Genomic DNA, 26717 nt, shown 5'->3' with positions numbered 1-26717 from the left:
TCCTGACGCAGTCAGAAACTGTCACCAGAAGCCCCCTCCCCCAAGGGTTTTGGTGTCCACTCCTGATCCACCTCACCTCTCACCCGTTTTTACCATCTCTAAACTGGGGCTGATGCTAATACTATCTGCCGGGGGCTATTAGGTAAGCGAGCGCTTTGCTCGAAAGCACGGAGTCAGGCTTCTAGGTCTCCCCTCCGACTCTGAAAATGCTGGGGGGAATCAAAAGGCACCCCCTAAAGGGGGTAACTCGCAGCTGAGTGACACCCGGGTCAGGAAGGACACCCCTCCCCTTCGCAAGGGACCAGCTGCCATCAGAAGTTCGGGTCCAGGCTCCGCCGCTTGCTCGCTGTAGCTTTGGACAGGTGCGTTCACCTCGCTCGACCCGGGTCTCCTCTCCAGTCCAAGGCTGGGGTGAAGCTTAGCGACCCCCAGTCGGAGCGCTCTCCCACCCCGCCCGCGCCCCGGAGCCCCTGCCCACTCCACGACCCAAGAGCTGGAAGAGGAAGATCTGACCTCGGCCCTTCGGAAACTGATCGCCGGCCCTTTTCCTACGGCACGCCGGGAAATACAGTCTTTTATGGTACAAAGAAATCACTTCCGGGTCAAAATGAGAGTGGGCGTGGCTCTGGGTCCCCTCCCCCCGTGGGCGTTGAATTTCCCGGCTCCACGAAACTTGCGGTTTTCTGGGTTCCGGTTGTTGACAGGCGCCGCTACTTCCCTTTTCGCCTCATGTGAGCCTCTGCGCATGCCCTGAGCTCTCGTCCGCCTGCGGGCGGGCTAGGGTTTTGTGGCCAAAGACTACATTTCCCAGAAGGCCGCGCGAGTGGGCGTGGCCTCCCCACCCCAAGGGGAGGGGCGCGGCGCTCCGAGGGGACGCGGAGCCTGTGACCTCTTTCTTTATTTAACACAAAACTGGCGTTTCAGCATGCAGGGCTCCCCGGCGGGGCCGGACTCGGTGCGCACGGGCATGCTCGGCCTGGCCCCTTGGAAGGCCAGGCCGAGCTGCACCAGGAGAGCGAGCGAGCCCCTCCTCTGCCCCTCTCCTGGAGTTTGGAACTGTCAGGCTCCGCTCCCACCCACTCTCTGGGTTCAAGGCCCCTGCGCGGCCCACGCCGCGGGCCCGGCTGCGCTCGGGGGCCGGGCCGCGCCCGCCTGGCCCGTGAGGATCTGCACCAGCAGGTCGGTGGCCAGCGTGTGCGACGGTTCCTCGAAGCCGATGGTCAGCAGCTGCTGGTAGTCCCCAAGCGGCTGCGGGCACAAAGTCCTGGGGGCCGGGGACAGACAGGCGGGACGTGAGCGGCCCCTGCTTCTCGGGAGCCCCTCCCCTCGAGTGAGAGGCTGTGGCTGAAAGAGGCTTTGTTTCAGCTGGGGGTGGGAAAAACCCTGAGGGAAAGTGGTTTCCTTGTTGATGAGAAACCTAGAGGGTAATGGCTCTGGGAGGCCGAGCAACGCTAGCCCTGACCTGGCCAATCACTCAGCTAGCTGTGTGTCATTGGGCAGGTAACTTAAGCTCTCTAAGCACCTGTTTCCTTCTTTGTAAAATGGGGCTAGTAGTCTAGACCTCAATAGTCTAGACCTCAATGGGTTGTTACGTGAGTCTGCATAAAGCACTTTGCAGGGGACAATAAATGGCTATCGTTATTACCAAGGGAAACAGTGTTGGGGGAGGTAGGTGGTCTTTGGTGGGGTTCTGCCCCTCCCTCCAGAGCCCAAGCCCACCTTGCCATGGCCCTAGCTCCTACCATGAATAAAGGTCATCCTCGGCTGGTTCTAGTGGCACCCATCGGCCAATGGACCACAGCTTCTGAATCTGGGGGCATGAATTGGCCGGACTGGTGCCTGTGTCTTCCCATGTGTCTCGATAGCACAAGAAGTAGCTGGGAGGGGAAGGGGCAGCAATTAAGAGCGAGCAGTTTCCTAGCTCCTTCTGTTGAGGGCTTTAATTTTGGAGGTGAGGTGGAAAGTCATCGGAAGTTGCCTTCAAGTTCTCAGGTAGGGGTGTGATTCAATACTGAGGACTTTTTCTCCCTGCCAGCCTACTTGTAAGATGAGGACTTTTATCTTGATGGGAGGATGAATTTTTTTAAAGGTGGGGATGGCCTTTCAAAGGTCCTTGGTTTCCTGCTTGGCTTTCCACGCTTTGGTGGGGTGGTGGGCCCACACAGAGGCCCATATTGGCATTCTGCATAGAGAGGGGAGGACTTTGAGTCTGGTAAGGGGACTCACTAATCCACATGGGAATCGTGCCCCCAGCCGCTGGGCTCAGGGGTGGTTTCCAGGTTCCAGCGCATCTTCTTATACAGGTATCGCGGGAAGCGGCGGGCAGTGTAGGCGGCTGGGGCACAGTATCTGAAGATGGACACCTCATGGGCAGGGCTGATGGCGAACCTCCCACAGAAGAAACAGGAGATGCTGGTGGGAGATGGGAGAGTGGAGAATGAGGCTGGGTCCTGGACTCCCCACTCTCATCCCAGTCTCCTACCCTTTTACCTTAGGGGGTCAGTCTCCTCCAGGCCCACAAACCCAAAGGAGGCGTACATGAGTACCACCTGTTCCAGGCGGAGGGTCAGCTGCTGGGAGATCTCCAACAGCTGCATGGAAGAGGGGCCCTAATGAGATGAGCTGGCCTGCCAGGAGCCCCCTCCCCACCCTCACCCAGGCCTGAGGGATGCAGGGAGGGGCATGGGGTCTAGGAAACCTGCCCCACACACCCCCTTCCGGACCAGCTCCTGCAGGGCTCCATAGATGGGGGGCACGCTCCTCGCAGCTGCCTCCAGGTACAGGAAGTAGGGCTCACATATCTGTAAGAAGGTGGGCATGGCCTTTGCCAGCTGTTCCTTCTGCACTCGGTCTCTGCTGAGGGGAGAAGGGGGCCTTGGCCTGGGGTCCCTCACCCCCCACCCGTGTCCCTGGCCTAGACGCCCCCATTACAAAGTCCCTTGGTGCCAGGACTCTGTCAGAGCATCTTCTAGGACCACCTGCATCAAAACCATTTGGAACACGTTAAAATCTGGCACCTGAGTCCCGCGACGGACCTAGACTCAAACTTCCTTGCAGGGTGGAGCCCAGAAATCTAGGGTTTCCACACCCTTCCGGGGGATCCCAATGGACATTGAAATATGAGGCTCACAGTCCCTTTTCCCCTGGCCTGGGAATCACGTCATCCTTTGGGGTCTCAAACTGGTAGCCCACGGACCAAATCTGGCTCAGACAGGTTTTGTTTAGCCCGCCCAGGGTTCGAAACCTAAGCCAACCCTTAACAACTGGCAGAAAAGTCCCAGGGATTGGCAACCCCAGCGCCCACATGACAGCAGGTGCTCCCTCACCCCAAATTCAACCCAGTCCTCATCATTCTTCAAAACTGGATTCCTAATCAGCTAGCTTCATTGACCGTCTCTGCTCCTAATGCTTTTGAGTTTGCGACCCCGGCGTGTGAGGCCTAGCCTGTCACCCTCTCTTCTGTCCCCTTATCCGTGGGGACCCCGGAGGCCGTCCAGCATCACCTGTAGAGCAAGTAGTTCTGGAAGTCATCTGCCTTCTTGAGCAGGTAGCGGAGCTGTTCTGTGATGGGGCTGAACATGGTGTCCCAGGGTAGGCGAGGAGGTGCGCGCCCCGGGCCCGGGGCCAGAGGCTCGGGGGAAGGCGTAGAGGTGGAGGCCTCGGGCACCTGCCCCTGGACGTCCTGGGGCTCCGCCTGGGGTGGGTCCCCTGGTCGGCCAGGGGGCGTCGACCACGAGAGGTCTCCGCAAGGCTGTGCCCCAGATTCCAAGTCATCTGGGGGCGGGGTTTCCCCAGGGCCCGGGGGGAGCGGCCCCACGAACCACTGCTCAGTAGCCATTGGGAGGCGGGGACCGGAGCTCTTTAAGCCTCCGCCGCTCGCGTTGGCCGCGGGTTCGACCCCGCCCGGGAACCTCGGACTCGCCTGGACTGGGAGCGCGGCCTCCTGCAGCTCGCCCCTGCCTCGACCTCTCTGCCGGCCGTCGCGCCGCGCGGAGGGAGTTCGCATCGTTTGAATTTCAACCCGCGGGAGGGGCGCGCCGCTCCGGTCCGCGCTGCGCGCCCGCGGGGCCCCGTGCACGCGCGCGCTCCCGGAACCCTGCGAGAGCTACTCGTCCCAGCGCGGCCACCTGGGCCGGCGCTGGCGCGGCCGTGTCCGGGGGTGCGGCCCGGGGGCCAGCGCCTTTCTCCGAGGCGGCTTCCTAGGGAGGGGGGGCTCCATAGCGCGTCAAAACCCGGGGGCGCAGGTATATAAAGGGAGGACTCCCGGGCCTCAGAATCTGTATATTTTCTAAAATACTCTAATGGAGTTGAGAAACTGCGTTAGAACTTAGTGGGCACTTGCGATATAATAGCTGTTATACAACTAACAACAAAAAAAACCTACTAACAATAAAAATCTTTACTTGGAAAGATTTTCCCATCCCATGATCTCATCTGATGGTCCACTCCCTTCTGTTCCTTTTATGGAGAGGACCTGAGGCCTGGAGACCCCCCCATGGCGCAGACAGACCCCTCACCCAGCATATGTGGACTGGATTCTTCGTGGCGGGCAAAGGCTGATATATGTAGCTATGAAGCCAAATACATTAATTATACTTAAAGATTCTGGGTAAAGACTTTAGACAGGTGTAAAACCCCGCCCCATGGCTCTAAGCAAGCATCTTTGCTGCGCCGCAGCACTTGACTTGTCCGTAAAGTGGGTTTTTATGAGCTCTCTGCCTCAAGAGGCTGAGAAGAGAACAACTGAGAAAATGCTCACAGAGCTTAGTCACGCGACAAATATTTGAGCACCTACTGTGTGCTGGGGGAACTGTTCTGGGCGTGGGGAGTGACAGCCCCAAGCAAATCTTCCTGCCCTCCTGGAGCGGTTACCATTACTGTTGGCTGCCAGGCAGCCCCATTCAGACCTGTGGCCCTCCTCAGACCGTTCTGTCCTAAGCTCGACTCTCCCAGGAGACTGATGTGGCTCTTCAACGCCCCACCCCCCTCCATTCATAAAATGGACTCGGGGGCATTTCTTCTCTTTTCTTTTTTTTAAAACTTTATTTAAAAAACCTTCGGTGCAATATTAAAAAGCAATACAGCCAGCTGGAGCGACAACCAACAGAAAGAAAGAGGAAGCGTAAGGAAAGGCCAGAGACCCCACACCAGCCGCTCCCAGGGGCTGGGGGCCAGGGACAGACTGAGGAGGGGCCTGGGTGGTGGGGGAGGGAGGACAGGCCACCCACCAAAATGAACAGGCAGAACAAAACATTTATATAGGAAACATCTGGCTGAACTGAGAAGGATCTAGGAAGATGGGAAGCCCCCATTTTCTTTTTTTTAAATGTCCTAGGCTGGGGGGAGGGTTGGCCTCCTGGGGTAAAACACACAGCCCTGTCCCACCCCACACTCCTCTATCCTGGAGGACGGGATGTGCTGGGGGCCAGATGTGTGTCGGGAAGATACAGGGAAGAGATGGGTAGGCAGAAATGCCCCTCACCGGCATCTGTTATGAGGGCTGAGGGTATCCCCGTCCAGTTCCCGGACTTGGGGTCTGGGGGGGAGGGGGGCTGGAATGGGTGGGGCAGGGTGAGGCCCGCGCTCAGCCTAGAAAGCCGTCGGGGTCGTCCTCCTCAAAGTGGCCTTGCTGCAGCACCTTGATGTGGTGCTCGTAGATCTTCAGGGCGGGGCCCAGGCGGATGGACAAGCCAGTGAGCACGTCTGTGCGCTGCATGAGCAGCAGAGACTTGCCGTCGATCTCCTGGGCGGCACAGAGAGAGCAGGGTCAGAGCAGACCCCACTGAGGCCCTGGGGTGGAGGGCGAAGCCGAGCACGGGGGCCCACCTGCTCTTGGAAAGCTGTTGCCTGCTCGGGGAAGCCGGCCTCCGTGAAGTACTCGACCACATCCATCACCGTCCACTCCACGGGGTCAGCCGGCTTCTCCTTGCGCCCGGAACTGCATCAGAACAGAGGGAACACTGAGCAGTGATGCTCCTCTGGTTCTGTTACACCCACCTGGGTGGCCCCCCGTGTCTCAAACACCCCAACTTACGGACAGCCAAAGGGGGTCCCATCAGCCCCAGGTAGGGCTGGTTTTCCTGGGGGCAAAGGCACAGGAGATGGGGAGTCTGGCCCAGTGGCAGCAGAGGCTGGAAGGAAAAGCATATGCCTGTGGTTCTGTCTTGGGGCTCAGGCCCTCCTCCCCAGGCACCCTCCCGCACCCAGCAGTCCTCACCTGATCCCCCTTCCTTACTCATGGCCGCCATGGAGAACACCTGGCGGGTGCCGCTGCCCGGCGCCGGCCCCCGCCCTTCATCCTGGCCCTGGTGGGGTCCACAGGGTGTCCACTCCTTGATCCTCTCCTTGGCACTCTGAGGGCCCCTCTCGCCATTAAGCTGGTGGTGCTGGGCACCCGCTGGACGGTCACCCTCCGGCACCTCGGAGCCCTCGGACACAGGGTCCTCATCCTCTTCATCTTCATCATCTTCCTCCTCCTCTTCCTGCTCAAGCACTCGCTCTTCGCCACCTCTCTGGTGCCAGGGCACAAGCACGCAAGGTTAGTAGCTGTTCTGGCCTCGAGCCCAGTCCCTGGGATCCAGGACCGAGTGGTGTGCCTAAGGGCCACCTTTAATATCAACACCCACTAACTTTTATGCATTCACTTCGTGCCAGGCTCTGTGTTACAGCCCTCAGCAGCCAAATCTCACGAAACTCGCTGAACAACCCCAAGGGGTCGCTACTGTTATTAAGTCGCGTTTTACAGCGAAGGAAACTGAGGCTCGAGAAGATTAAGACTCTTGCCAAGGTCACCAGGCGCCGAACCCGCAGAAAAGACACGCAAAGCCCGGGCCACCCGCCGCCCGGTTCCTCCCGGGACTCGCGTCCCCGCCACCAACTTCACCCGCACCTGCCCACGGCGCGGTGCCCCCCCTCCGCGGCGCGCTCACCTTGCTCCGCGACGCGCGGGCGCTGGCGGCCGGCGGCGCCCGTCCGGGCCTGTCCCCGCGGGGCAGCGCGAGCGCTCCGAGTCGAGTGCGCTCCAGGCGGCCCCGCCCCGCCGCCTCCTCCTCCAGCAGCCCCTGCACGCGGCCGCGGGTCAGGCGGCCGCCGGCGCCGCCGCTGCCCCCGAGGTAGCGCACGACTTCCCGCAGGCTCACGGGCCGCGCCGGGCCGCCGGGCCGCGCCGCGCCCCTCCGGCGGCTGCTGTGGCTGCGGCGGCGGCGGCTGCTGCTGCTGTGGCGGCGCCGGCGGCTGTGGCGGCGGCGGCAGCGGCGGCTCCCGGGCGGCGACGGCGGGCGGGGGCGCGGCGCGGGCCGGCCGGGGGCGCCACTGCCGGAGGAGCGGCGGGCGCAGGCGGCGGCGCGGCCAGGGGCGCGGCCCGCTGCGCGCGGGGGCCCGGCTGCGCGGGGCCGGGCGAGGGGGCGCTGTGGCAGCGGCAGCGGCGGCCGCGCGGGGCGCCCGGGCCGGGGCGGCGGCGGCGACGGGCGCGGGCGGTGGCGGCGGGGCGGGCGTGGGCGGCGGCGCAGCGGCGGCCGGGCCCCCGCGGGGGGCGCGCGGCGGGGCCGGCGGGGTGGCTCCGCGCCGGGGCGGCTGGACGCGCGCCGCGTTGCGGTACGAGATGCTCCCCTTGTAGCTGACCCGGAGCACGGCGCGCTGCTGGATCAGTTTCTCGAGCTCGGCGCGCGTGCGCTCCGGCTCCGGGCCGTGCCGCCGCCGCACCATCCGGCAGATGCGCTCCAGGTCCGGCCGCGCCTTGCGCGAGCGCAGCGAGTCGATGGTGTCCAGGATCCACTCTTGGTAGTGGGGGGAAGCAGCGGACGACGAGGCAGCGGCCGCCGTGGTGGCGGCCGCCGCCGTCTCCGGCGGGGGTAGGGCCGGGGGCCCCGCCATGCCTCCCGCCCGGCCCGGCTGCACCGTGCGCGCTGCCTCCCTCCCAGCGCGGCGCCCCCCTCCCCGGCTCCCCTCCCTCTGCCGCTGCCCGCCTCCTCCGCCTCCCCCCCCGGGGGGCGCAGCGCCTCGGCGGAGCGGCGGCGGCGCTGCTGTTTCTTTGCAAAAAAAAAAAAAAGAGAGAGAGCGCGAGAGAGAAAAAACAGTGTGAGAGAAAGAAAAGAGAGAAAAAAATATGCACACACTCACTCACTCGCACGCACGCACACACAGACCCGCTTCTGCTGGGCGCGCGCGGGGCCGGGGATGCGAGGAGGGAGGAGGGGAGCGCGGCGCGGCCGGCCCCTCCCCGCCGCCGCCGCCGCCGCCGCACGCGCGCCCTGCGCCCGGGACACTCCGGCCCCCCTTCCTTCCCTCCCTCCCTCCTCCCCGCCGCCCGCCTTCCTCCCTCCCTCCCACCCCCACGCGCCCGCTTTTAAGGTGGAGCCCGGGCCCCCCGCCCGCCCCCTTTACCCTGCGCTCTCGCTCACTCCGGCTCGCTCCGGCCCCCCCTTACAACTCCCGCGCGCTTTTTAAGGAGGCGCCGCGGAGTTGGCGCCGGGGCGGGGGCGGGGGAAAGCGGCGGGCGGGGGAGGGGGAGGGGAACGCAGGGGGGAGGGGAGAGGGGGCGGGCGGGGCGGGCGGGCGGCGCTCGGCCGCCCTCCAGCCATTGGGCGCGGGACCCAGACGTCCCCGGCGCCCAGCCCCCCTCTCCACGCCTCCCCGGCGCGCTCCGCTCTCGGGACCGCACTTACCGGGAACTCGCCGCCCGCGGGCCGGGCCGCCGCGCTCGCCGGGCGCCGCGGGGACCCTTGGGCCGCCGCCGCCCCCGCGCCTCTCGGGCGCGCTTGGCTCCGCGCTCCGCGCCGAGGATGCGGGGAGGGGGGCGCGCACTGTCTCTCCCACCCCTTACCCACCTCGGCCTCCCCGCGCGCCGGCCCTAGGTCTCCCTAGAGCGCCCTCTCGGCTGGGGGCTGGAAGCAGAGGGGCGCGCCGCAGATGTGGGGCCCCGAATCCGGGGTCAAAGGGCAGCTTGGCGCCCCCTTCTCCTGCGGGGCGGGAGTGGGGGGGAAGTGGCGGAATTCCAGCTAAACCCGGTTTTAGAAGGACTCCAGGCCGGGTCCTGAGCAGCGTGGACGCTGGGGTCCGAAATTCCCTTTCCAACCCCCTGGGGGTGTGTGGGTGGGTGACCGAAGTCGCGAACACCAGCGACACTTTTTTTTTAAACAAAACTTTATTGGTAATAGTTTTCAAATATGTTTACAACAGCACACTGTTCAAGAGGAAGTCGCGTCCTTCGCAGCACACAGGTTGAATCGCCCCCGCGCCCACCCGGGGCCCCACCCCAGGCCTGAGAGCTCCCCCTAGGATAGGGAGGAGTTATGAGAGGGACAAATATGGGGATGAATGGGGTGGCTCTCCACTTTTCTATTAAGAGAAAAAAAAGCACAAATGGGGGGGAGGGGTGATGGACAGCTGACAGCTAAGCAGAGGAGGAGCGCCCGGGATGGTGGGGGCGGAGGCTGCTGGGTGAATAAAACAGGCAGCCCCTCCCCAGCAACCTGGCCTTGAACCTGGGCCAGGAGGGAAGGGGGGGCTTTGCATCTTTTTGGAGGGGGAAGCTGCCTTCCCTCCTGAGTTGAGAGGAGGCTGGGCATTAAAATCTAGCTGAGACTAAAATTAAGGAGTTGGGGGGAGTGCTGCTGGGAGGAAAGATCCTGGGCCTGCGGCTCCCCCTGTCTTTTTGGGGGATGGCTGCTCTTTGGCAGGGAGAGGGGCAGCTGCTTTGTCTGGGTCCTGAAGCCCAAGGGTGAAGAAAGGTCTATTGGGGCAGGAATGGGTAAGGGCTTCCTAAAGGGGCTGAGACCCTTCCAGGCTTGGCAGGGGACCCCTGGGGGGCAGGGGGCAGGGGAGATTAGCAGCTTGGGGCAGAGGTTCCAACCCCAGCTCCTTCCTTTACAAAGTCAGTTTGCTTCCCAGCCTTGTTAAAATGGATTTGGGGGAGGGGAGCATGAGAGGGATGGGGGTAGAGGAAGGAGGGAGGGAGGCACTGGTGGAACTTAAATAAGATTGTAAATTGTTTTTAAAAAAAAAATTCTAGCAAGCAGCCCACTGAACACATCACTAAAATCTCTCCTTCCCAGGCGGGATTGCTCTGAAGGGAAGGTTGGACTTTCATTCATTCACCCTTAGCGAGTGGTGCCTATGGTTTGGGGTGGGCTGGAGTTAAGTGTGGGCCCCTCTTTCCACACCCTGTCCCTGGATACACCAGCAAGACCTGGTCTCACTGGAACTGAGAAACTCGTTTAAAACAGGCAGAGGTGGGCTAGGGTGAGGGGCCGTGGGGGTAGAGGAAGGCAGAAGCGGTGGGGGGCAGGAGGGCAAAGGGGGTGAGGGGGAGCAGCTGGTGTTTCTGTCCCTCCGAATATCTGGGCTTCCTGCTCCCCCTACCCTGGAGGGTGGGGTGGGGGTGAAATTAGATGCAAGGAACTCTGGGGCCCTCTGGCTGTTCAATCCAACCCTCCCACCCTCCCACCCCCGACGGAAAAAAAAAAAAAAAGAATGAAAACCCATGGGGGCACAGGCACACCCCTAAAACTCAGAAAACTCCTTGCCACACTTCTCATTGATGGAGACTCGGATCTCTTCCTCCTCATAGTCGTCAAAGTTACTCGTATCCCCAGGGCCTTTAAACTTTGGTATGAAGGGAGCTTCCACCTAGAGAGGGTCAAGAACCACTCAGGCCTCAGCAGTCAACATAATCACTGTTACAACAATAAATGCGAATGGCCTAACATTCATGGGACAACTTACTCTGACCCAGACCTGAGTTTAGCAATAGGGTATGGACTCACCTTAAAAACCCAAGAATCTTCTTATAGCCAACTCACCAAGGGGGGAATTACTTTCCAGAGAGGGGTGTCTCCCTGCTCAAGATCACAGATCGGCCCAATGACTCCATAATTCTATTTCTAGACATCCATGGCTCTAAGCTGCCTCATCTAGACTGACCCAGAGCCTGTGGCTGATTTTCAAATTCTTCTTCGCTTTCCATCTCTCCATTGGCAGCCCTCCCTGGCCCTGAGCATCCCCCTAGAACCCTCAGCGCCCCTGGGGAGGGGAGGGGGCCCACCTTCCTCTGGTAGATGGCGATCCAGTCAGTCGTGGCAAACCACTTGTGGTTCTTGATGTCATTGACCCCGTTCTTGAGGTTCCCGAAGCGCTTGGTGAGGTCCACCTGCAGGAGGTTCCGCAGCAGATCTTTCAGGTCAGAGCTGAAGTGGGACGGGAATCGCACCTGGAGAGGGGAACACAGGGTGGGGAACTGGTCTGCAGCTTGGGGAGCCCAGAACAGTGCCTTGCCCATCCAACAGTCCTATTGGGCGGAGGACCCCAAACTTGAGTGTGCACTGGAATCTCGCTAAATCCCACTGGAGGGGCCGGCCCGGTGGCGTAGTGGTTAAGTTCAGCACGCTCTGCTTCAGTGGCCTGCGGTTCGCAGGTTCGAATCCCAGGCCCGGAGCTGCACTACTCGTCACCCATTCTGTGGTGGTGTCCCACATACAAAATAGAGGAAGACCGGCACAAATGTTAGCTCAGGGACAATCTTCCTCAAGTAAAAAAAGAGGAGGATTGGCAACAGATGTTGCCAAGAGGAGATGCCAAGAGGGAGAATCTTCCTCAGCAAAAAAAAAAAAAAAAAAAAAGTCTCACTGGAGTTTCTGATTCTGGAGGTCTAGGTGGGGCCTGAGAACCTGCATTTCTAGCCAGTTCCCAGGCCATGCTGATGCTGCTGGAGAGGGGCCACTTTGAGAACCTCTGCTCTAAGGTAAGTGCTGTGATGGTTTCCATTTTAGAGAAGGAGAAACTGAAGCTTGGCAGGGTTAAAGGGCTTGCCCAAGGTCACGCAGAGGAGCGGGACAGGGTGGGTCCAGCTTGGGTCTGCTGGACTCCAGAACTTTCACTCCTAGCCACTGCTTCCTAAGGTGGCTCTGCTGGGGTCTGGGGACTTCTGAAATATTCATGCTTCCGTTTCTCTCTCTCTCTCTGCATAGCTAAGGCTCTTCTGTTCTTTAAGGCTCAGTTCCACACTTGCAGAGACTTTCCCCAAACGTCTGAGCCCACAGCCTTGTGTGCAAGTAGTCGCTAGATTTACAGCCACAAGAACCCACTTCCAACAGTGCTCTGCCTCTTAACAAGCTGTGTGACCTTGGCCACGGCCCTTAACGTCTCTGGGCCTGTGCCTGCCTCTCTGGCATGGGGCAGAAATCCCAGGGTTGCACGAGGAAGATAATGCTGCTGAGGGTTGTGGGAACTGTAAAAGGCAACAAAGAAGGGAGTTATGTTCATCTTCTCCTCTTCTCTCTTGGAACCTTCTAGGGCTTTTTTTCCCCACTTGGGCCATTTTCTTGGCAATTTCTCTTCTGCCTGGTGGCAGTCACCTCATCTTGCCCTTTTTAGTGACCCCACTTTACAGTTGGTGATTTCTCTCCGCCTCTCTGAAGGGCAGAAGGCTGGTTCCCTGGTCCTCAGATGGGTAAGATGAGGCTCGGAGGGGTGCAGGCACTTGCCCAAGGCTTCAAAGCCAAGGTGGGGAGCCAGCCCGGTGGCACACCGGTTAAGTGCGCGAGCTCCGCTGTGGTGGCCCAGGGTACGCAGGTTTGGATGCCGGGCGCGCATCAACACACAGCTCATCAAGCCATGCTGTGGCGGCGTCCATATAAAGTAGAGGAAAATGGACACGGATGTTAGCCCAGGGCCAGTCTTCCTCACCAAAAAAAAAAAAAAAAAAAAGCCCATGGGGGCCAAGCTGGGATGTGGAGCCAGGCCGGCCCACCAGGCTGAGCGGGGAGCTGCTCCCACCATTTCCTGGACCCAGGGGAGGGACGATTGGATCCTCTGGTGCAGTGGGTGAGCAGAGGTGGAGTTCCAGTCTCTCTCAGAACCTTGGACGGTGCTGCGGTGTGACCTCGGAGCTGACACGTCCCCTCTGTGCCCCTCGGGGTGCAGGGTATGACAGGGCGGGCATCAGGGCGGTGAGCACTCAGCTGGGGAGATGCGCCACCCCTGCCCTGAGCCCTCAGGGTGAGGAGGGCTGCACTTGGGACAGGAGGCATGGCCTGCACACCCTCAGTGACTCCCCAGGGCTCTGGGGCGGCACCTGGAAACCTGACACATTCGCTTTTCCGGCGCAAAACTTGTGAAAACTCACACCGGGGGGACGACTGGAGGCGAGAAGAGCCTCCTGTTGGGCAGGGCAGGAGTCTGGGTGAGGCCTGGGGTTCTGGAAGCTCTTGAGATTTTGGCACGGGGGTCCAGCATTAGGCAGCGAGGCTGTGCAAGGTGTTGGCCTCTGTGAGTGTGGCCGGTACGCCCGGCTTCACCGCCTGGCCTGACTTAATGAACTTCTAGATTGTTCTGACAATGAGCAGGGCTCCGCGGTGAGCAGGACGGGCGGGGAAAGGTCTGTCCCGGGGCTGTGCCCCCGCATCTGGGCCTCACCTTCCCAGAGACAATCTTCTCGTAGATCTGGATGGGCTGGTCAGCAAAGAAGGGCGGGTAGCCCGCGGCCATCTCGTAGATGAGAACCCCCAAGGCCCACCAGTCCACAGCCTTGTTGTAACCCTGCAGCGAGAGGGGGGATGCGGGTGAGGGAGGCGGGTGAGGATGGGGTGCGGGGGAGCGGGCCTCAGCGCGGTGGAGGGGTGGGGAAGTGCCTACTTTGCTCAGGATGATTTCTGGGGCCAGGTACTCGGGGGTCCCACACAAGGTCCAGGTGCGGCCTTTCACGCGCTTGGCAAAACCGAAGTCCGTCACCTGTGGGCACAAGAACGGGCAGTTGGCCGGGAGGGCGGGGTCCAGGCTGCGCCCGTGGGGCTGGCCCTTCCCCGCCCGGGCACCTGAATGTAGCCCTGCTGGTCGATGAGCAGGTTCTCCGGCTTCAGATCCCGGTAGATGAGGTCGAGCGAGTGCAGGTACTCGAAGGTCAGCACGATCTGGGCCGCATAGAAGCGGGCATGCGGCTCGCTGAGGACAAGCCGAGGGCATGGGTGACGCGGCGGCCGTGCCCAGTGGGACCCGCCCGCCCCCCAGTGAGCCAGCAGGCCTCTAGAGGGAGACACAGCCAGCCCAGCCATCGCGAATGCAGCAGCAGAGACTTATTCATCTACAGCCCCAAACGGGAAAGAGCCCCGACATCCAGGAGCAGAGGAACGGGATCGCAGAGTGTGATGGTCCATACAGTGGAGTCGTCCCCTGGCCACCGGCACTAACGATGAACACACACAACAACGGGGCCAGATCGCCAAACCATCAGGTGACGCAGGAGGAGACAGGGACAAAGGAGGATGAGCAGTGTGATTCCATTTATATCAAGTCCAAACCCAGACCAAACACATTTGTGGTGTTTGAAACCAGGAAGGACAGTTGCCCTTGTTGGGGCGGTGGTTTGCCAAGAAAGGCATTCGAGGGAATCTTGGGGTGATGGAAATGCTCTGTGTGGTGTTTTGGGTGGTGGTTACAACACGTATATGCAGATGTCAAAGTTCATGGAACGGAACACTGAAGACCTGTGCATTTTGTTGTATGGAAAGTGACATCTATATAAATAAATAAAATAGCGTAAATTTAAAAACTGCATAAAATCGCCAACCTAAATGGTGACACCCAAGTCCCCACGTTTGTTTTGATTTGTGGTGATTGACACATGGCACATTCCTCAGCTCAGGGGGAACAGGAAGCAGCAGGGACCTGGAGAGGCCCTTCCGTCCCTAGCTGGCTTGGTTAGGCGACGACACCTGTGGACCCCCCGCCTGGTGTGGCGGGTGCCAGCTCACCTGAACCTCCCGATCCGCCGCAGGTGCGAGAACATCTCCCCGCCAGGCACGTACTCCATGATCATGTATAAATTTGAGTTGTCCTGTGGGGAGCAGTGGCTGGTCAGGGCCCTGCTCCCTGAACCCTGCGCCTGCCTGAAGCCCAGGGATCCTTGCCCGGCAGGTGTTCAGGAATAAAGGGACAACACTCTTGGCTCCCGCATGGAGTGGAGCACCTTCTGAGCGCCAGGTGCTCCCTGCGCTGCTGTCTCATTGCCTCATGCCCGTGAGGAAGGAGGGGCAGCTGTTTTCCTGCTCATGGGGGGAGAGCATGCTATAAGCAGCCAGCCTGCCTAGGCTGGAGACAGGACTCTATGGCAGCTCATGTCTGTCTTAAGCAAGGCTCTTGGGGCCACAGTTTTGTCATCTGTAAAATGGAACCAGGATGGGCTATAGAATTTGTGGGCCCTCCCCCAAAATAAAAGTTTGAGGCCCCTTGTTAAAAAATGATTATGAATTTCAAGACAGCAGCCACAGAGCCTTGAACCAAGTGTGGGGCCCTTGCCACTGCTTGGGTAGCAGGCCCTGAGTGGCCATTCCCGGCTCTCGTGGTGACGGCTTAGGATGGCACCCAAAATAGCCCATGCAGGGTGCTCATGATGTACTTGGAACTGTCATGGCAACCCCAGCAGGTGAGGACTGTTATGATTCCCATTTTACAGATGAGAAAACTGAGGCTCAGGACAGTGAAGTCCCTCACCAGGGTCACACAGCCAGGAAGTGAGAGCTGGGATTTGAACCCAGGCCGTGTGACACAGTTTGCGGCCCTGGCTGTGTGTCAGGCTCTCGCGGTAAAGGAAGTGGGGATTCTGAGGGATATCATCCAGGGTGGGTGACTCGTTCAAGGTTATCGAGCTACACGCTGGCCAGCCCAGCAGTGGGACTTGGGTCCCCCAGAGCCCCTGGCTGACTCCTGCCCCCCGCATCCCTCCCCAGGGGGGTCCCTCTACCCGGTCAGTGGGCCTGCCTTCTCTGGCAGCCACCGGTTATCCTGGGCCCCAGTTCCGGCTCTGGGAACCCAGGGGCCGCACCGCCCAGCAGTGGCCCGGCCCGGCTGCTGGGACCCCACCTTGAAGGAGAACTCGAGTTTGACGAGGAACGGGAAGTTGACTGCTTGCAGGATGCGCTTCTCGTTCAGGGTGTGCTCGATCTGTTTCAGCTTCACCACCTGCCGGGCGGGAGGGCAGGTAGGGGGTGTGAAAGGGTCCTCACCTCCCCTGGCGCCCCAAAGGAGGGCTGCCGGGGCTGGGCCACTTCCTTCGAGGGCCGCGGCCTGAGGAGCCCCGAGGGCTGGGTGCTGAGGACACGCAGAGAAGGCAGAGGCTGCCTGTCCCCACACGGCATGCAGTTCAGGACAAGAACGCATGAGTCACCAGGTCTCACGGCCTAGAGGGGTCAGAGCTGGGGTAGGGGAAGCTGGGGGCCTGTGGATGCCACAGAAGGGGCCTGGTGAAGTTGGAGGGAAGGGGGAGTCAGAGAAAGCTTCCTGGAGGAAGGGGCAGCTGAGCTGAGACCGACCAGAGAGGTGGGAGCAGCACCCAAAGAGCGGGGGCTAGAAATTCCTTCCCTGCATTTTGAGCACCCCACACCCGCCCGGATCCCGGGCCAGGTCCTCCTCAGCCCTCAGCTGCCCCTGGCAGGGGCCTCGCCCGTGGTGACAGGTGACAGCCCTTCGGGGTCTGCGTGTGAGCACGCCAGTTTGGAAGCCCAGACACAGAGAGGGAAAGTGACTCGCCCAGGGTCACATGCAGGTGGCCTGGCCCCTCGGTCAGCTCTGACCTGCTAGCTGCACAGAGCTTTTCTGCTTTGCTCACAGCTGTACCCTTCGGATCTATACCTGCATTGTCCGGTAGAGTCCACACTCGCCACGTATGGCTTCTTAGCGCTTGGAACGTGGTGGGGCGACTGGGGAACTGAATTTAAAATTTTAAGTATCTACAGTGAAAATTTAAAAACAGACACTCGAGGGCCAGCCCCGTGGCTCAGCAGTTAAGTGTGCGTGCTCTGCTACTGGCGGCCCGGGTTCGGGTCCTAGGCGCGCACTGATGCACCGCTTCTCCGGCCATGCTGAGGCCGCGTCCCACATACAGCAACTAGAAGGATGTGCAGTTATGACATACAACTATCTACTGGGGCTTTGGGGAAAAAAAAAAGGAGGAGGATTGGCAATAGATGTTAGCTCAGAGCCGGTCTTCCTCAGCAAAAAGTGGAGGATTAGCACGGATGTTAGCTCAGGGCTGATCTTCCCCACAAAAAAATAAATAAATAAATAGAAACAGACCCTTGATGCAGTTACTGGACAACTTTTAAGCCTGTTCGGAACAACCTGGGCTACGTGCTTTTTCAACCTCTCTACTTTTTGTCTTTCCAGTGAAAATTTAATATCTGAATGGAGATGTCTTGTAAGTGTAAAACACACACCGGATTTCGAAGACTTGGTATGGAGAAAAAGAACGAAAACATCTCACTGATGTTATTTTTACGTTGGTTACATACGTTGCAATGATAATATTGTAGATATAACGGCTTAACTACATACAACACATGGTTAAAATGGATTCTGCCTGTTTATTTTTACTGTCTTAATGGAGCTTCTAGAAAAGCTCAGACTGTCTGTGGCTGTGTGACGTTTCTGCTGGACAGTGCCAGGCACACAGGGGGCTCTCCAAGATGTTTACAGAAAGGTCCGTGTGAATGGCACCTCCCCCAGGAAGGCTTCCGGCTTCCTCGACACAGGTAGGTGTTGGACCCCAAGTCACAGGGCTTGGCTTCGTGGTGTTGGCCACCCTGGAGGGGGAGCCTCATGAAGGCAGCAGGGTGCCCGTCTGGCCCCTGTGTCTGGCACATTATGGGGGCTCAGGAAACAGTTGGTGGGGGATGGCAGGCAGAGCGCTCGGGCGGCGGGCACAGCCCGGGCGGCAGGACGGGCTCACCTTCTGTTTGTCGAGGATCTTCATGGCGAAGTGGCTCCCAGTCTCCTTGTGCTTCACCAGCATCACCCGCCCGAAGGAGCCAGTGCCAAGGGTCTTGATTCGTTCAAACTGATCCAAATGGGCTGTATTCTGTGGGCGGAGGGGGAGGAGAGTCAGGACCCCCCTGCCTGCAGCCTGCTGGGCCGAGCTCTGGGGCATCCCCTCGGCCACCAGCAGAGGGGGCCCCGGGGAAGGGGGCAGCGGGGGGCTGAGGACAGGGGGCGGAAAAACAAGATGGCGAAGGGCGCATTCCTCAAGGCGGGTGGCAGGGGCCAGATCCGGGCCTGGCCTGGGGCCCAGGAGCTGCTGGCAGCTGCGTTGGGGGCAGGGGCCGCCAGTGGGAAGGGGTGGTGGTTGGGGGAGCCTGGCAGTGGGTGATCGGGTGCCTCCGCCTGGACGCCCCCGTGGGCGTCTTGGGAGCCAACAGGGGCAGGTCTGGAGGCCTCCACAGGGCCCTAAGATCCCAGCCATGTCAGGGGGACGTGGTTGGGGGACACGGAGCCGTCAGCTCACCCCTCCCAGGGCTCTGTACCTGGGGGCTTACCTGAGCAGGATTTTCCCATTTTTTAAGGAAATCTTCTTTGGCTTTGGCTAAGAACTCTTTCACTGAAAGGAAAAGAGGGGAGAGTTAGATGGAGACCCATCTGGTCAGGGCGGGCCCAGGCTGTTCCTGGGGTGATACCCATCTGTGGAAAGTGGGGTACAGTTGTCTCACCCCAGAGACCAACCTTTCCCCGGGGCCTCGAGGTGCCCTGGCTGAGCCTGAGGGCAGCCTGGGGGGCTCTGCTCTGGGCTGAGGCCTGGGCTGCCTTTACTACCGAGAGATGGGATCCAGCCTCAACTCCGTCCAAAATGGGGTGCAGGGCGACTCGGGGGTCACTCTCAGGGGGCCAGAGAGCAGTGCCCAGGCCAGGCCACACCCCCTCGCCCCAGTTCTGACCAACATTCCAGGACCAGGGACGCCGCCAGCCGAGGTATTTATAGCCTCGGACTTGGCTGCTCTTCCGGCCCCTTCTCGGGGGAGGCCGCCCGGGGTGGAGGCCTCTGGGGCTTGGGTAGCAGGCGCCCATGGGGGGCTCAGCTGTCACCTTGGCCCCCAGCTGGCCCCGTTCCCGCCTCTGCCAATCGAGGGGCCCTGCTCCAGAGCTGGTTCAAGGAAAGCCTCACCCAATGCCTGCCCCACAGGCCCCTCAGCACCCAAATGCGAACATCACCATCCCGCTAGCACTGAGCACTTCCTGGCGGCCCGGGGCCCGCGGCTCTGTCTCCAGTATCGCATTTGGTTAGCTCACCAACTTTCCTTTTACCCATTCTCCCCATTTCACACCCTAGGAAACGGAGGCTCGAAAACAGGCATTTTTGCCAAGGCCGAGAGGCAGCCCAGCAGCGCAGTCCAGGGCCAGCACTCTGGGATGTGACCAGGTTCAGACCCAGCCTGGTCCCTGACGAGCCGTGCGACCTTAGGCGACTGATCTTGCCTCTCTGGGCCTCAGTCTTCCCATCTGTCAAATGGGGACGATAACAGTAAGGACCGGGCAGGTGCTGGTGAGCACTGAATAGTCAGGTTTGGCAAAGGGGACTGGGCAGTGGGCGGCAGGAGGTGAGCGCCAGAGAAATATCAGCTCTTAATTCTGCTTTTAAGTGCTTTTTTAAATTGAGGGATAAAAGACAGAGATGTGCCGAGTGCTCAGACCTTCAACGTGCAGCCTGACAGATTCTTACATGACAGCCCTGTCCTCGTACCCACCCCCCCGGCCAGGCCCACTGCTGTTCAGGGACCCTCCCTGTGTGCCTGGCCTGTGCCCAACGCTCTCTAGGCTTCCCTCCTCCCCGATGGGCAGGGGCCGCTGTCACCCCCAGCATACAGATGAGAAGACTGACCAGGCCCGAGGTGGTTTGCGGACTCCACCGCCCACGAGATTAACTGCTTCGCTCCCGACCAGTCGCAGTGCACCAGGGTGGCCAACAGACAGAGCTGTCCTCAACCCCTGATGTCCCTGGGACAGCGCCACCCTGAGGAGTCCTGCACACTGTACTTTGGTCTTGCCTGTCACCTGCCTGTCCCACCCGTACGCGGCGCCAGGAATCCCACACGGCCTCGTGGGTACCACTCCCCTCTCATCCCCAAGGCTCTCCCTGAGCGATCGGGGAGCAGAGCCTCCTGTGGGGGTACAAGAGCGGCAGATGGAGGAGACCGTTGGCCAGGAAAGCCCTACAGAGAGGGACCGGGCAGAGAGGGGGTCGTCAAGGCTGGTGCCTGGCTGGGCCACCAAGGGCCTGAGGCCGCTCTGAGCCTGCAGCAGCACCACATCCAGTGCCTTCGCTGGCAGAATCTTGGCTGACGCACAGCACCTTCCTGGGACCTCCAAACATCCACATTGAGCTCTGGATGAAGGCAGGGGCGAGGGTGCCCCCGGACTCCACCTTCAGCCACCCAACAAGGCAGAGAGGAGCGGGCTTGGGAGGAACCCAGAATGCCCAGGCCTGCCTCCCCTTTTGCTCTCGGGGGTCCCTGAGAATCGCCACGTCCTGCTTCTCCCTGACGCGGTGGGCCTGCGCCTCTAGAGGATCCACAGCAGGCCCTGGACCTAGCACAGTCCTTCTCTGGCCTCTCAAAGTGCAGAAGGGCCCAGGCTGCGTCCTCTCTGTGCCATCGGCTTGCCAGATTTGAGGATGGGGCATGGGGGTGGGCAGGGTAGTGCCAGGAGGAGCGGGCAGATAAAGGGGATGATGATGGGGGAACCCCAGCCAGGAGCCCCCATACTCACCTCTGCTTCCTGCCTCTTCCGGCAGAGGGTACAGTGGGGGCTGGAGTGGGATCGGGTGATCTGGGGCCCATCTGCCTCTGGCCAGGGAGGTTCAGGGTGCTGGCTGTGGCTTAGGTGGCCAGAGGGCGTGGCGCAGGTAGCCCAGGAAACGGATAGTCAGGTGGGCCCAGAGGAGCAGCTGCAGCCACAGCTGGAAGGTGGTCTCCGACTCCCCACCCCGGTCACTGCCTGACCCCCGATCCATCCCAGGCCGCCCTGGGCTCTCCCTCGAATCTTCCCTTTACAGGGGAACCAGGCATACGCAGAGCCTCTGAGCTGGCTTCCTGGGAGGGCCTCAGGGGACGGGGAGGAGGAGCTGGTTGCCAGGGAAGCCTTTAAAGGTTCCTGCTCCTGGCTGGCCAAGGTTTGCAGAGGCCCTCCTTGGCAGGAGGTGGTGGGAAGAATTCTCTGAAGGTATCCCTCCTGGCTAGCCTGCCTGCCCTGGGGGTGGGGTGCTAAAGCTAACTTCCCGTTCCAGGGACTTCACTGCTCCGGGGATGCCAGGCCCTGCCTTCCTCAGGGGGTGCTGGAAGCCTTGCGTGCCCAGGGCAGTGCCCGCTGGGCAGAGGAGAAGGGGTTAAGGCTCAGGCCCAGACAGCAGCCAGGGGCTGCCTGGGGGCTAAGGAGGCCCCAGAGCTCCGTTAATTAGCTGAAAGAGCAGCTGGAGAGAAAGGCACAGAGGGCAAGAGCCGACCTATCTCCTCCCCCGAGTGCTCTCTGAACCTGGAGCCCCCCAATCCTGCTACCCTGAGAGAGAAATGGGCACATCTGGCTTTGTCTTGCTCCCGTGCGGGGGAGGAGAGGGGAACAGTATCCAGGGATGTCCTTGGCCTCTGTCAACCTTGCCCTGTGCTTGGCTCTGCTCTCGGCCATGGAAGTCCAAACCGGAAACGAGGCTAAACCCAGGGGTGGGGGAGGGGAGGCAGCTTTGACCATCTTCCTTCTTCTTTCCAGATCCCAAAAGAAGTGGAGGGTCAGTGGCAGCTTCTCACAGAGTGCCTGGCACCTGTGGCCCCTGCTGACAACAGGAAGTGACAAGGAAGGGAAACCCAGTCGGCTGCTGCTTGTGGAGCCTGCGCCCTGCCCATGTCTCCCACAGGGGGGTGGGGGGGGCCAGCCTCCACCTTGGTCAGGATTCGAGTTGGGCTCACAGAGAGAACCCCAGAAACCCCTCAAAAAGCCAAGGCCACTGGGCCCGCCCCGTGGCTTAGCGGTTAAGTGCGCGCGCTCCGCTACTGGCAGCCCGGGGTTCAGATCCCGGGCACGCACCGACGCACCGCTTCTCCGGCCATGCTGAGGCCGCGTCCCACATACAGCAACTAGAAGGATGTGCAACTATGACATACAACTATCTACTGGGGCTTTGGGGGGAAAAAAAGGAGGAGGATTGGCAATAGATGTTAGCTCAGAGCCAGTCTTCCTCAGCAAAAAAGAGAAGGATTAGCATGGATGTTAGCTCAGGGCTGATCTTCCTCACAAAAAAAAAAAAGCCAAGGCCACAGCAGGAGGCAGGGGCCCAGCACCAGACCCTCAGACAACAATCTCAGGCCCTCTGCCCCCCAAAATCTGGTTGTCCTGGGAATTCTGGACAGGGATGCCCAGCCTGGGCTGGGACCCCTACTTCGGGCTAGCTGATTTCTCCAGTCTAGCTTGGATCCCCTGCTCTGGGCTGGACCATCCCCCAGTTGAGCTGGACCCCAGCACTGGGCTGGACCACTCCCCAGTCCGATGGACCCCCATTCTGTACTGGACCATCGTCCAGGATGTCATGGACTCCATCACCGAGCTGAACCCACCACCATTCTGAGCTGAACCGCAACACTGGGCTGGACCACCCTACCGCCGGACTCTGGGTGGACCATTCCCCCGCCACGCCGTCTGAACTGGCCCACCCATCCCCCCTGCTCCTCCCCAGGCCGCCAACCCCGAGTTGCTAGTATGGGAGAGGTTTCCAGGGTCAGCCAGGGGTCCACAGTCTCTTCCTCTCCACCTGCTCCCCAAACCCTACTGCAGCCCCTCCCTGACTCGAGGGGCAGAGAGTGCCTGGGAAGTTGCTATAGCAACGGGGCTCAGCCTCACCATCGCTGGGGTTGGAAGCCATCACTCAGTCTTCCTCTCAGAGCACCAGGACTACGGTGGCTGGGAAGGTTCATGAGACCTGCCGCACTATCTTGGCTGCCCATCCCCGGAGCCCTGCCTACAGGGGGAGCCAGGGAGTTGTGGGGGTGGTGGCAGGAAGAGAAACTCACACTGGAGGCCAGGAGGTGCAGGGGAGGGGCAGAAAGGACCCTCAAGCCTCTGTAGGCCAGACTGAGCTAAGGGAAAAGCTGCCTCAGCAGGACCCTCTTGGGCACCCATACAACCGCCAATGCACGGAAAGCGCACGGCCCCCGTGAACTCCTGCAGGATGTTAGCGGGTGACAATTCTTCCCGTCCAGGGACCTCCTGGGGGCACTTCTCCATCAAAGCCTGGATCTGCTTGTCCCTGGGGGTGTCGGGGGGCTCCCTCTCACCAGCCCTGCCCCTTCTCCCGTGGGCCAACTCCCAGTGGCACCTTTGGCCAGTGCCAGCCACGGCCTGAGCCCCACTTGGCCGCCTGTCCCAGGGGCCTCTCGGGGCCACTGCCCTCTGTCAATTCCTCCAGTTTGCTCAGAGCCCGGGCTTGGTCTTTTTTTCTCTACCCTCTTAGCATCTTACCCGGGCCCCTGCCAATGGCTTTGGCATCTTTGGGTACAGATTTCCCCCTTCTCAACCCCAGCGCTTGTTCTAGATCCCCACCCTCTCAGGAGGGAGCCGACGCTGTCCTGCCCTGGCTCCGAGACGGCAGCACAGGGGGCTGCAGGATGCCTAACTGGTGCCTAGTAAGGCTTGGGCATTTTCCTTACCCCAGTAGGGCTGGCGTCTGGGAGATGAAATTCAGGTGCCCCCTGCAGGCTGGCCTAGCTACTGCCCGTGCCCCCAGCCCGGCCCCAGTTACGAGGGCAAATTTTGTAACTCCATCCTTAGAGAATCAGCGCTTTGAAGCAAAGAGGGGCTTCCTTCCTCATCCTATTTCCTCCTCTGAGAGCCCCTGCAAGACTCTGGAAGGAAGTACAGTTTAGGGCATTTCCCGAAGGGTGATATGGGTCCCACTGGCAAGGCAGGAAATGATTTTAGGTATGTTTAATTTTTCTAGTTATGTTGTATTTTAATGTGTATCAGAAAAAATATAGCGGGCACAGCAAGCTCATGATTTCATTTATATTACTGCTTAGGACAGATCAAAGTTTACATCTGGACAAAAGTGAGTCAAAGTTTTCATTTTAAATTAAGAAAACATAAGTGAGTAAAGTAAAAATCAGGGAGGAGGTGGCTTGAGAATGTCTGGGCTGGGAAATTCTGGGGTCCAGGAAGTTGGCTGGTGGGCAGATCTGGATGTGAATCCTGCCTCTGTGACATCATCTATGTCAAACTCAGCTCGTTTGGAAAATTCTGATAACAGGCCGTTATGGAAATCACTGGAGCAGACAGATCTATGGAGCCCATTTAGCCTGGCACATCCTAGATAAATGGGCTCTATTGCATCGTGATGCTCCATTCCTGGGTGTCCAGCCTGCGCTCTGAGAGAATTAGCGGTTCCTTCCAGAGCCTCTGATCTTTTTCTTGGGGATCCTTTTCCCTGTGCGGCTTTCCACCCCCCCCCCACCACATGTGTCTGATACGCCTTGAAAGTTTTCCAGAACTATGTCATCTCCCCAACTTTCAACTGAGCCACTGCAATATACAGCTGCCTGCCTCTACCTTCCACCTCCCAGCCGGCCTCACCTGCTGGGGGCCCAGCCCCTCCCCCCAGCCTAGTCCCCTCCAAGCTCATGCTGAGACCTTTTTTGGTCACTACCCACCTGCTCCTCTGTCATCAAGCACTCAGCTACAGGCACTGGCCTCCCCGGCCCCCGCCTATCGGTGACATATCAGGCCTCCCCATGGCTGCCTGGCTACTCTGAGGTTTGCCATTTGATTCCGTATGGGAATAAAGTCCCCTGGCTTTCATGCCCAGGTCTTTCTGGGAGGGAGCATTCAGGACACTCAGATCCTGGGATCTGAGACCAGCAACTGGGAAGAGAGTTTTTGGACGTGGCTTCCTTGCTGGCTCTGACTTTCTGAGTACCAGGAAGGGGATCCTAGCTTAGGTCCAGCTTTAGGCCTGGCGTGATGACAATTTAAGAGCTGGAGGAACTGAGGAAGGGGCTCCAGCCCATTTCTGAAGGCATTTCCAGACACAGAATCTCTTTCTCTGGCTGGCTGGAAAAGGCCAACATAATTTGGGGGCTGAGGCGGAAACAGGCCTCTCTCTGGCTGAGCTCTGGGAGTGATCAGAATCTATCTGTCCCCTGGCAAAGCAACCCATTAGATGTCACCCACTGCTGTCCCCGACTGCCACCCCAAGTCCTCCGGTTCACCATCCCAGCTCAAGCTGAATAAGTCTGGCAAAACACACTCTTCATCTCCCACTTTTCATCCAGGACGAGCAGCGGCTGAAGAAGCCCGGGGGGCCGGGTGAATGACGGAGCCTCAGTTGTGAAACAACCATGTACTGAGGGGCCTCCAAGGATCCTAGAGCTCACTGCACAGCAGGAGATGGGAAGGGGCTCTGCTGCCGCCCCCCACCCCACTCCAGCAAAGAGGACGCAATGAATCCCAGCAAGATCGGCTCAAACTTGGCTTGGGAAGAACTGATGCGGTTCTCTACGTTCACAAACAGTCTGCTACCCCAGCCAGGGACAGACGCCTGCTTGGAGAAGGGAGCACAAGCAGAGAAGCAGAGTGACAGGATGAGAGAGGGGCAGAGGGACCCAGAAAGATCCTGTCCCCCATGCCAAGTGACACAGAAGAGAAAAACAATGCTGGAGGTGGCTCTGGGAAATGCTCAAGGCGGCAGAGTGGGTCTGGAGGGGGGCTGTGGTAAGGTGAAGAGGGGAAGGGCAGGAGAAAGATGGCGGGGGCTGGAGGGGGGAGGGGTGTGGTCACCAAGTGGCCAAGGTCCCTGTGGGGTGGAGGCAGACCCCACAGCACTCCCAGACTGGTAGATGTCTGGGTCGGGGTCTGGCAGTGGGTCCCATCTGTGGGAAAAGTGAGGAAGTGGGGGTTAGAATCTGGGGAGAGGGCCCAGGAAAGGAGAGGGTGGGGTGGTGACAGGCTCCCATGCGAGGCCCCAGCGGTCATACGTGCCATGGTTGGCAGTGACAGCTGGGTGGGGGGGCACAGTCTTTGCAGTGGGGGGCGGCCTTCGGCAAAGGGGCCCCTACGGGAGTCTTCTGGGGGCCCTGGGCCCCAATCTTGGACAAGTAGGAGGAAGGAGCGCTGGGGGGTAAGCGGAGAGAGATGGGGGGGCGCGTGGGGGGAGGGGCCAGGCGGTGATGGACAGGGTGGGGGCTGGCAGCGCGGGGCCAGGATCGGGGTCACGGCCCGGGTACTCACCGCTCTCCTGCTCGCTGCCCTTCTTGGCGGCGGCGGCGTTGCCCATCGCGGCGGCGGCGGCCGGGGCCGGTCCCGGAGCTGCGGCGCGGCGGGTGCTGGCGGCGGCCGGCGGCCCCGGAGCGCGCTGGGCGGCAGCGGCGGCGGCGGCCGCTCGCGTTGGCTGCGCTGGCTGCGGCGCCGCGACCCCCGCCCAGCCCCTGCTTCCCGCGTCCCTCCGCGCCCGCCCGCCCGGGAACCTCAGCCCAAGTCCGCTGCTGCTGTTCGTGACGCCCCCGCAGCCCGCCGATCATTGGTCCAGGCCGCCCTGACTGACGGCGCCGCGCCCCCGCCCATTGGCTCTCCGCGACCCTCCCGCGCCGCCATAGGCTCTCGGTCCCATGACGCGCGCCGCGGACGCCCGGCCACTCGCGCGCTCGCGAGGCCTCAGCTGGGCGGGCCGACGCGCCTGATTGGCTGAGGTGCCCGACAGGACCCAGGGCCCGCCCAGCGAGGCCGCCAATTGGCGGAGGCGCCCTGTCCGGCAAGCCCCCGGCAGAACGTTCAGTGTCAATCCCGGGGTGAGAAGGCGGGGCGGACGCGCAGCCTGCTGCCCGGGCCGCGGGCGGGGCGGCCGAGGCTGGCTGGCGGGCGGCCGCGCGGCGCTCCGAGGCGGAGGGGGCGGTCCCGGCGGGCGCCCGCCCCGTGCGCGCCGCAGTCCC

At 60.7% G+C, this 26717-nt stretch overlaps 4 protein-coding genes across 4 annotated transcripts; all 4 read right to left on the bottom strand.

Moving 5' to 3' along the window:
- Positions 1-1081: 1081 nt before the first annotated feature.
- Positions 1082-3895, bottom strand: C39H19orf67 (chromosome 39 C19orf67 homolog). The gene is made up of 6 exons (XM_014796900.2): positions 3504-3895; positions 2712-2856; positions 2491-2591; positions 2227-2412; positions 1743-1877; positions 1082-1264 (listed from the first exon to the last, which is right to left on the bottom strand). Exons 1-6 carry the CDS (start codon positions 3836-3838, stop codon positions 1090-1092), a joined length of 1077 nt encoding a protein of 358 aa, XP_014652386.2. The 5' UTR covers positions 3839-3895; the 3' UTR covers positions 1082-1089.
- A 1119-nt stretch (positions 3896-5014) lies between these two features.
- Positions 5015-7897, bottom strand: SAMD1 (sterile alpha motif domain containing 1). Its single transcript, XM_087425346.1, is given in 8 exon segments — positions 5015-5743; positions 5827-5938; positions 6035-6131; positions 6218-6512; positions 6930-7173; positions 7175-7285; positions 7287-7398; positions 7401-7897. Coding segments are annotated over 8 exon segments (1602 nt in total). The 5' UTR covers positions 7873-7897; the 3' UTR covers positions 5015-5584.
- Positions 7898-9129: 1232 nt separating this feature from the next.
- On the bottom strand, positions 9130-26185 carry PRKACA (protein kinase cAMP-activated catalytic subunit alpha). Its single transcript, XM_004442569.3, has 10 exons — positions 26020-26185; positions 18300-18361; positions 17717-17845; positions 15853-15951; positions 14745-14827; positions 13809-13935; positions 13630-13725; positions 13411-13533; positions 11042-11206; positions 9130-10626 (listed from the first exon to the last, which is right to left on the bottom strand). The coding sequence occupies exons 1-10, from the start codon at positions 26063-26065 to the stop codon at positions 10501-10503; spliced, it is 1056 nt and encodes a 351-aa protein (XP_004442626.1). The 5' UTR covers positions 26066-26185; the 3' UTR covers positions 9130-10500.
- Positions 18379-22410, bottom strand: SMIM46 (small integral membrane protein 46). Its single transcript, XM_087425349.1, has one exon. It carries the CDS (start codon positions 20765-20767, stop codon positions 20615-20617), a length of 153 nt encoding a protein of 50 aa, XP_087281475.1. The 5' UTR covers positions 20768-22410; the 3' UTR covers positions 18379-20614.
- Positions 26186-26717: the final 532 nt, after the last annotated feature.

The sequence above is a fragment of the Ceratotherium simum genome, chromosome 39 (genome assembly GCF_057802395.1).
Source record: "Ceratotherium simum simum isolate JZ-2026a chromosome 39, ASM5780239v1, whole genome shotgun sequence".
Lineage (NCBI taxonomy): Eukaryota > Metazoa > Chordata > Mammalia > Perissodactyla > Rhinocerotidae > Ceratotherium > Ceratotherium simum.
Note: the sequence above shows the minus strand (reverse complement) of the source record. Positions and strands in the feature narration are given on the sequence as shown.

Coding starts and splice junctions, on each gene's coding strand:
- C39H19orf67 (XM_014796900.2), bottom strand. CDS start 3,838: ATGGCTACTGAGCAGTGGTTCGTGGGGCCGCTCCCCCCGGGCCCTGGG. Junction 1,878..2,226: donor CACGATTCCCATGTGGATTA/GTGAGTCCCCTT, acceptor TTCCCCTCCCAG/CTACTTCTTGTGCTATCGAG. Junction 1,265..1,742: donor GAGGATGACCTTTATTCATG/GTAGGAGCTAGG, acceptor CCCGGCCCCCAG/GACTTTGTGCCCGCAGCCGC.
- SMIM46 (XM_087425349.1), bottom strand. CDS start 20,767: ATGGATCGGGGGTCAGGCAGTGACCGGGGTGGGGAGTCGGAGACCACC.
- PRKACA (XM_004442569.3), bottom strand. CDS start 26,065: ATGGGCAACGCCGCCGCCGCCAAGAAGGGCAGCGAGCAGGAGAGCG. Junction 13,726..13,808: donor ACCAGCAGGGCTACATTCAG/GTGCCCGGGCGG, acceptor TTGTGCCCACAG/GTGACGGACTTCGGTTTTGC. Junction 11,207..13,410: donor AGAAGATTGTCTCTGGGAAG/GTGAGGCCCAGA, acceptor TCCCCTCTCCAG/GTGCGATTCCCGTCCCACTT.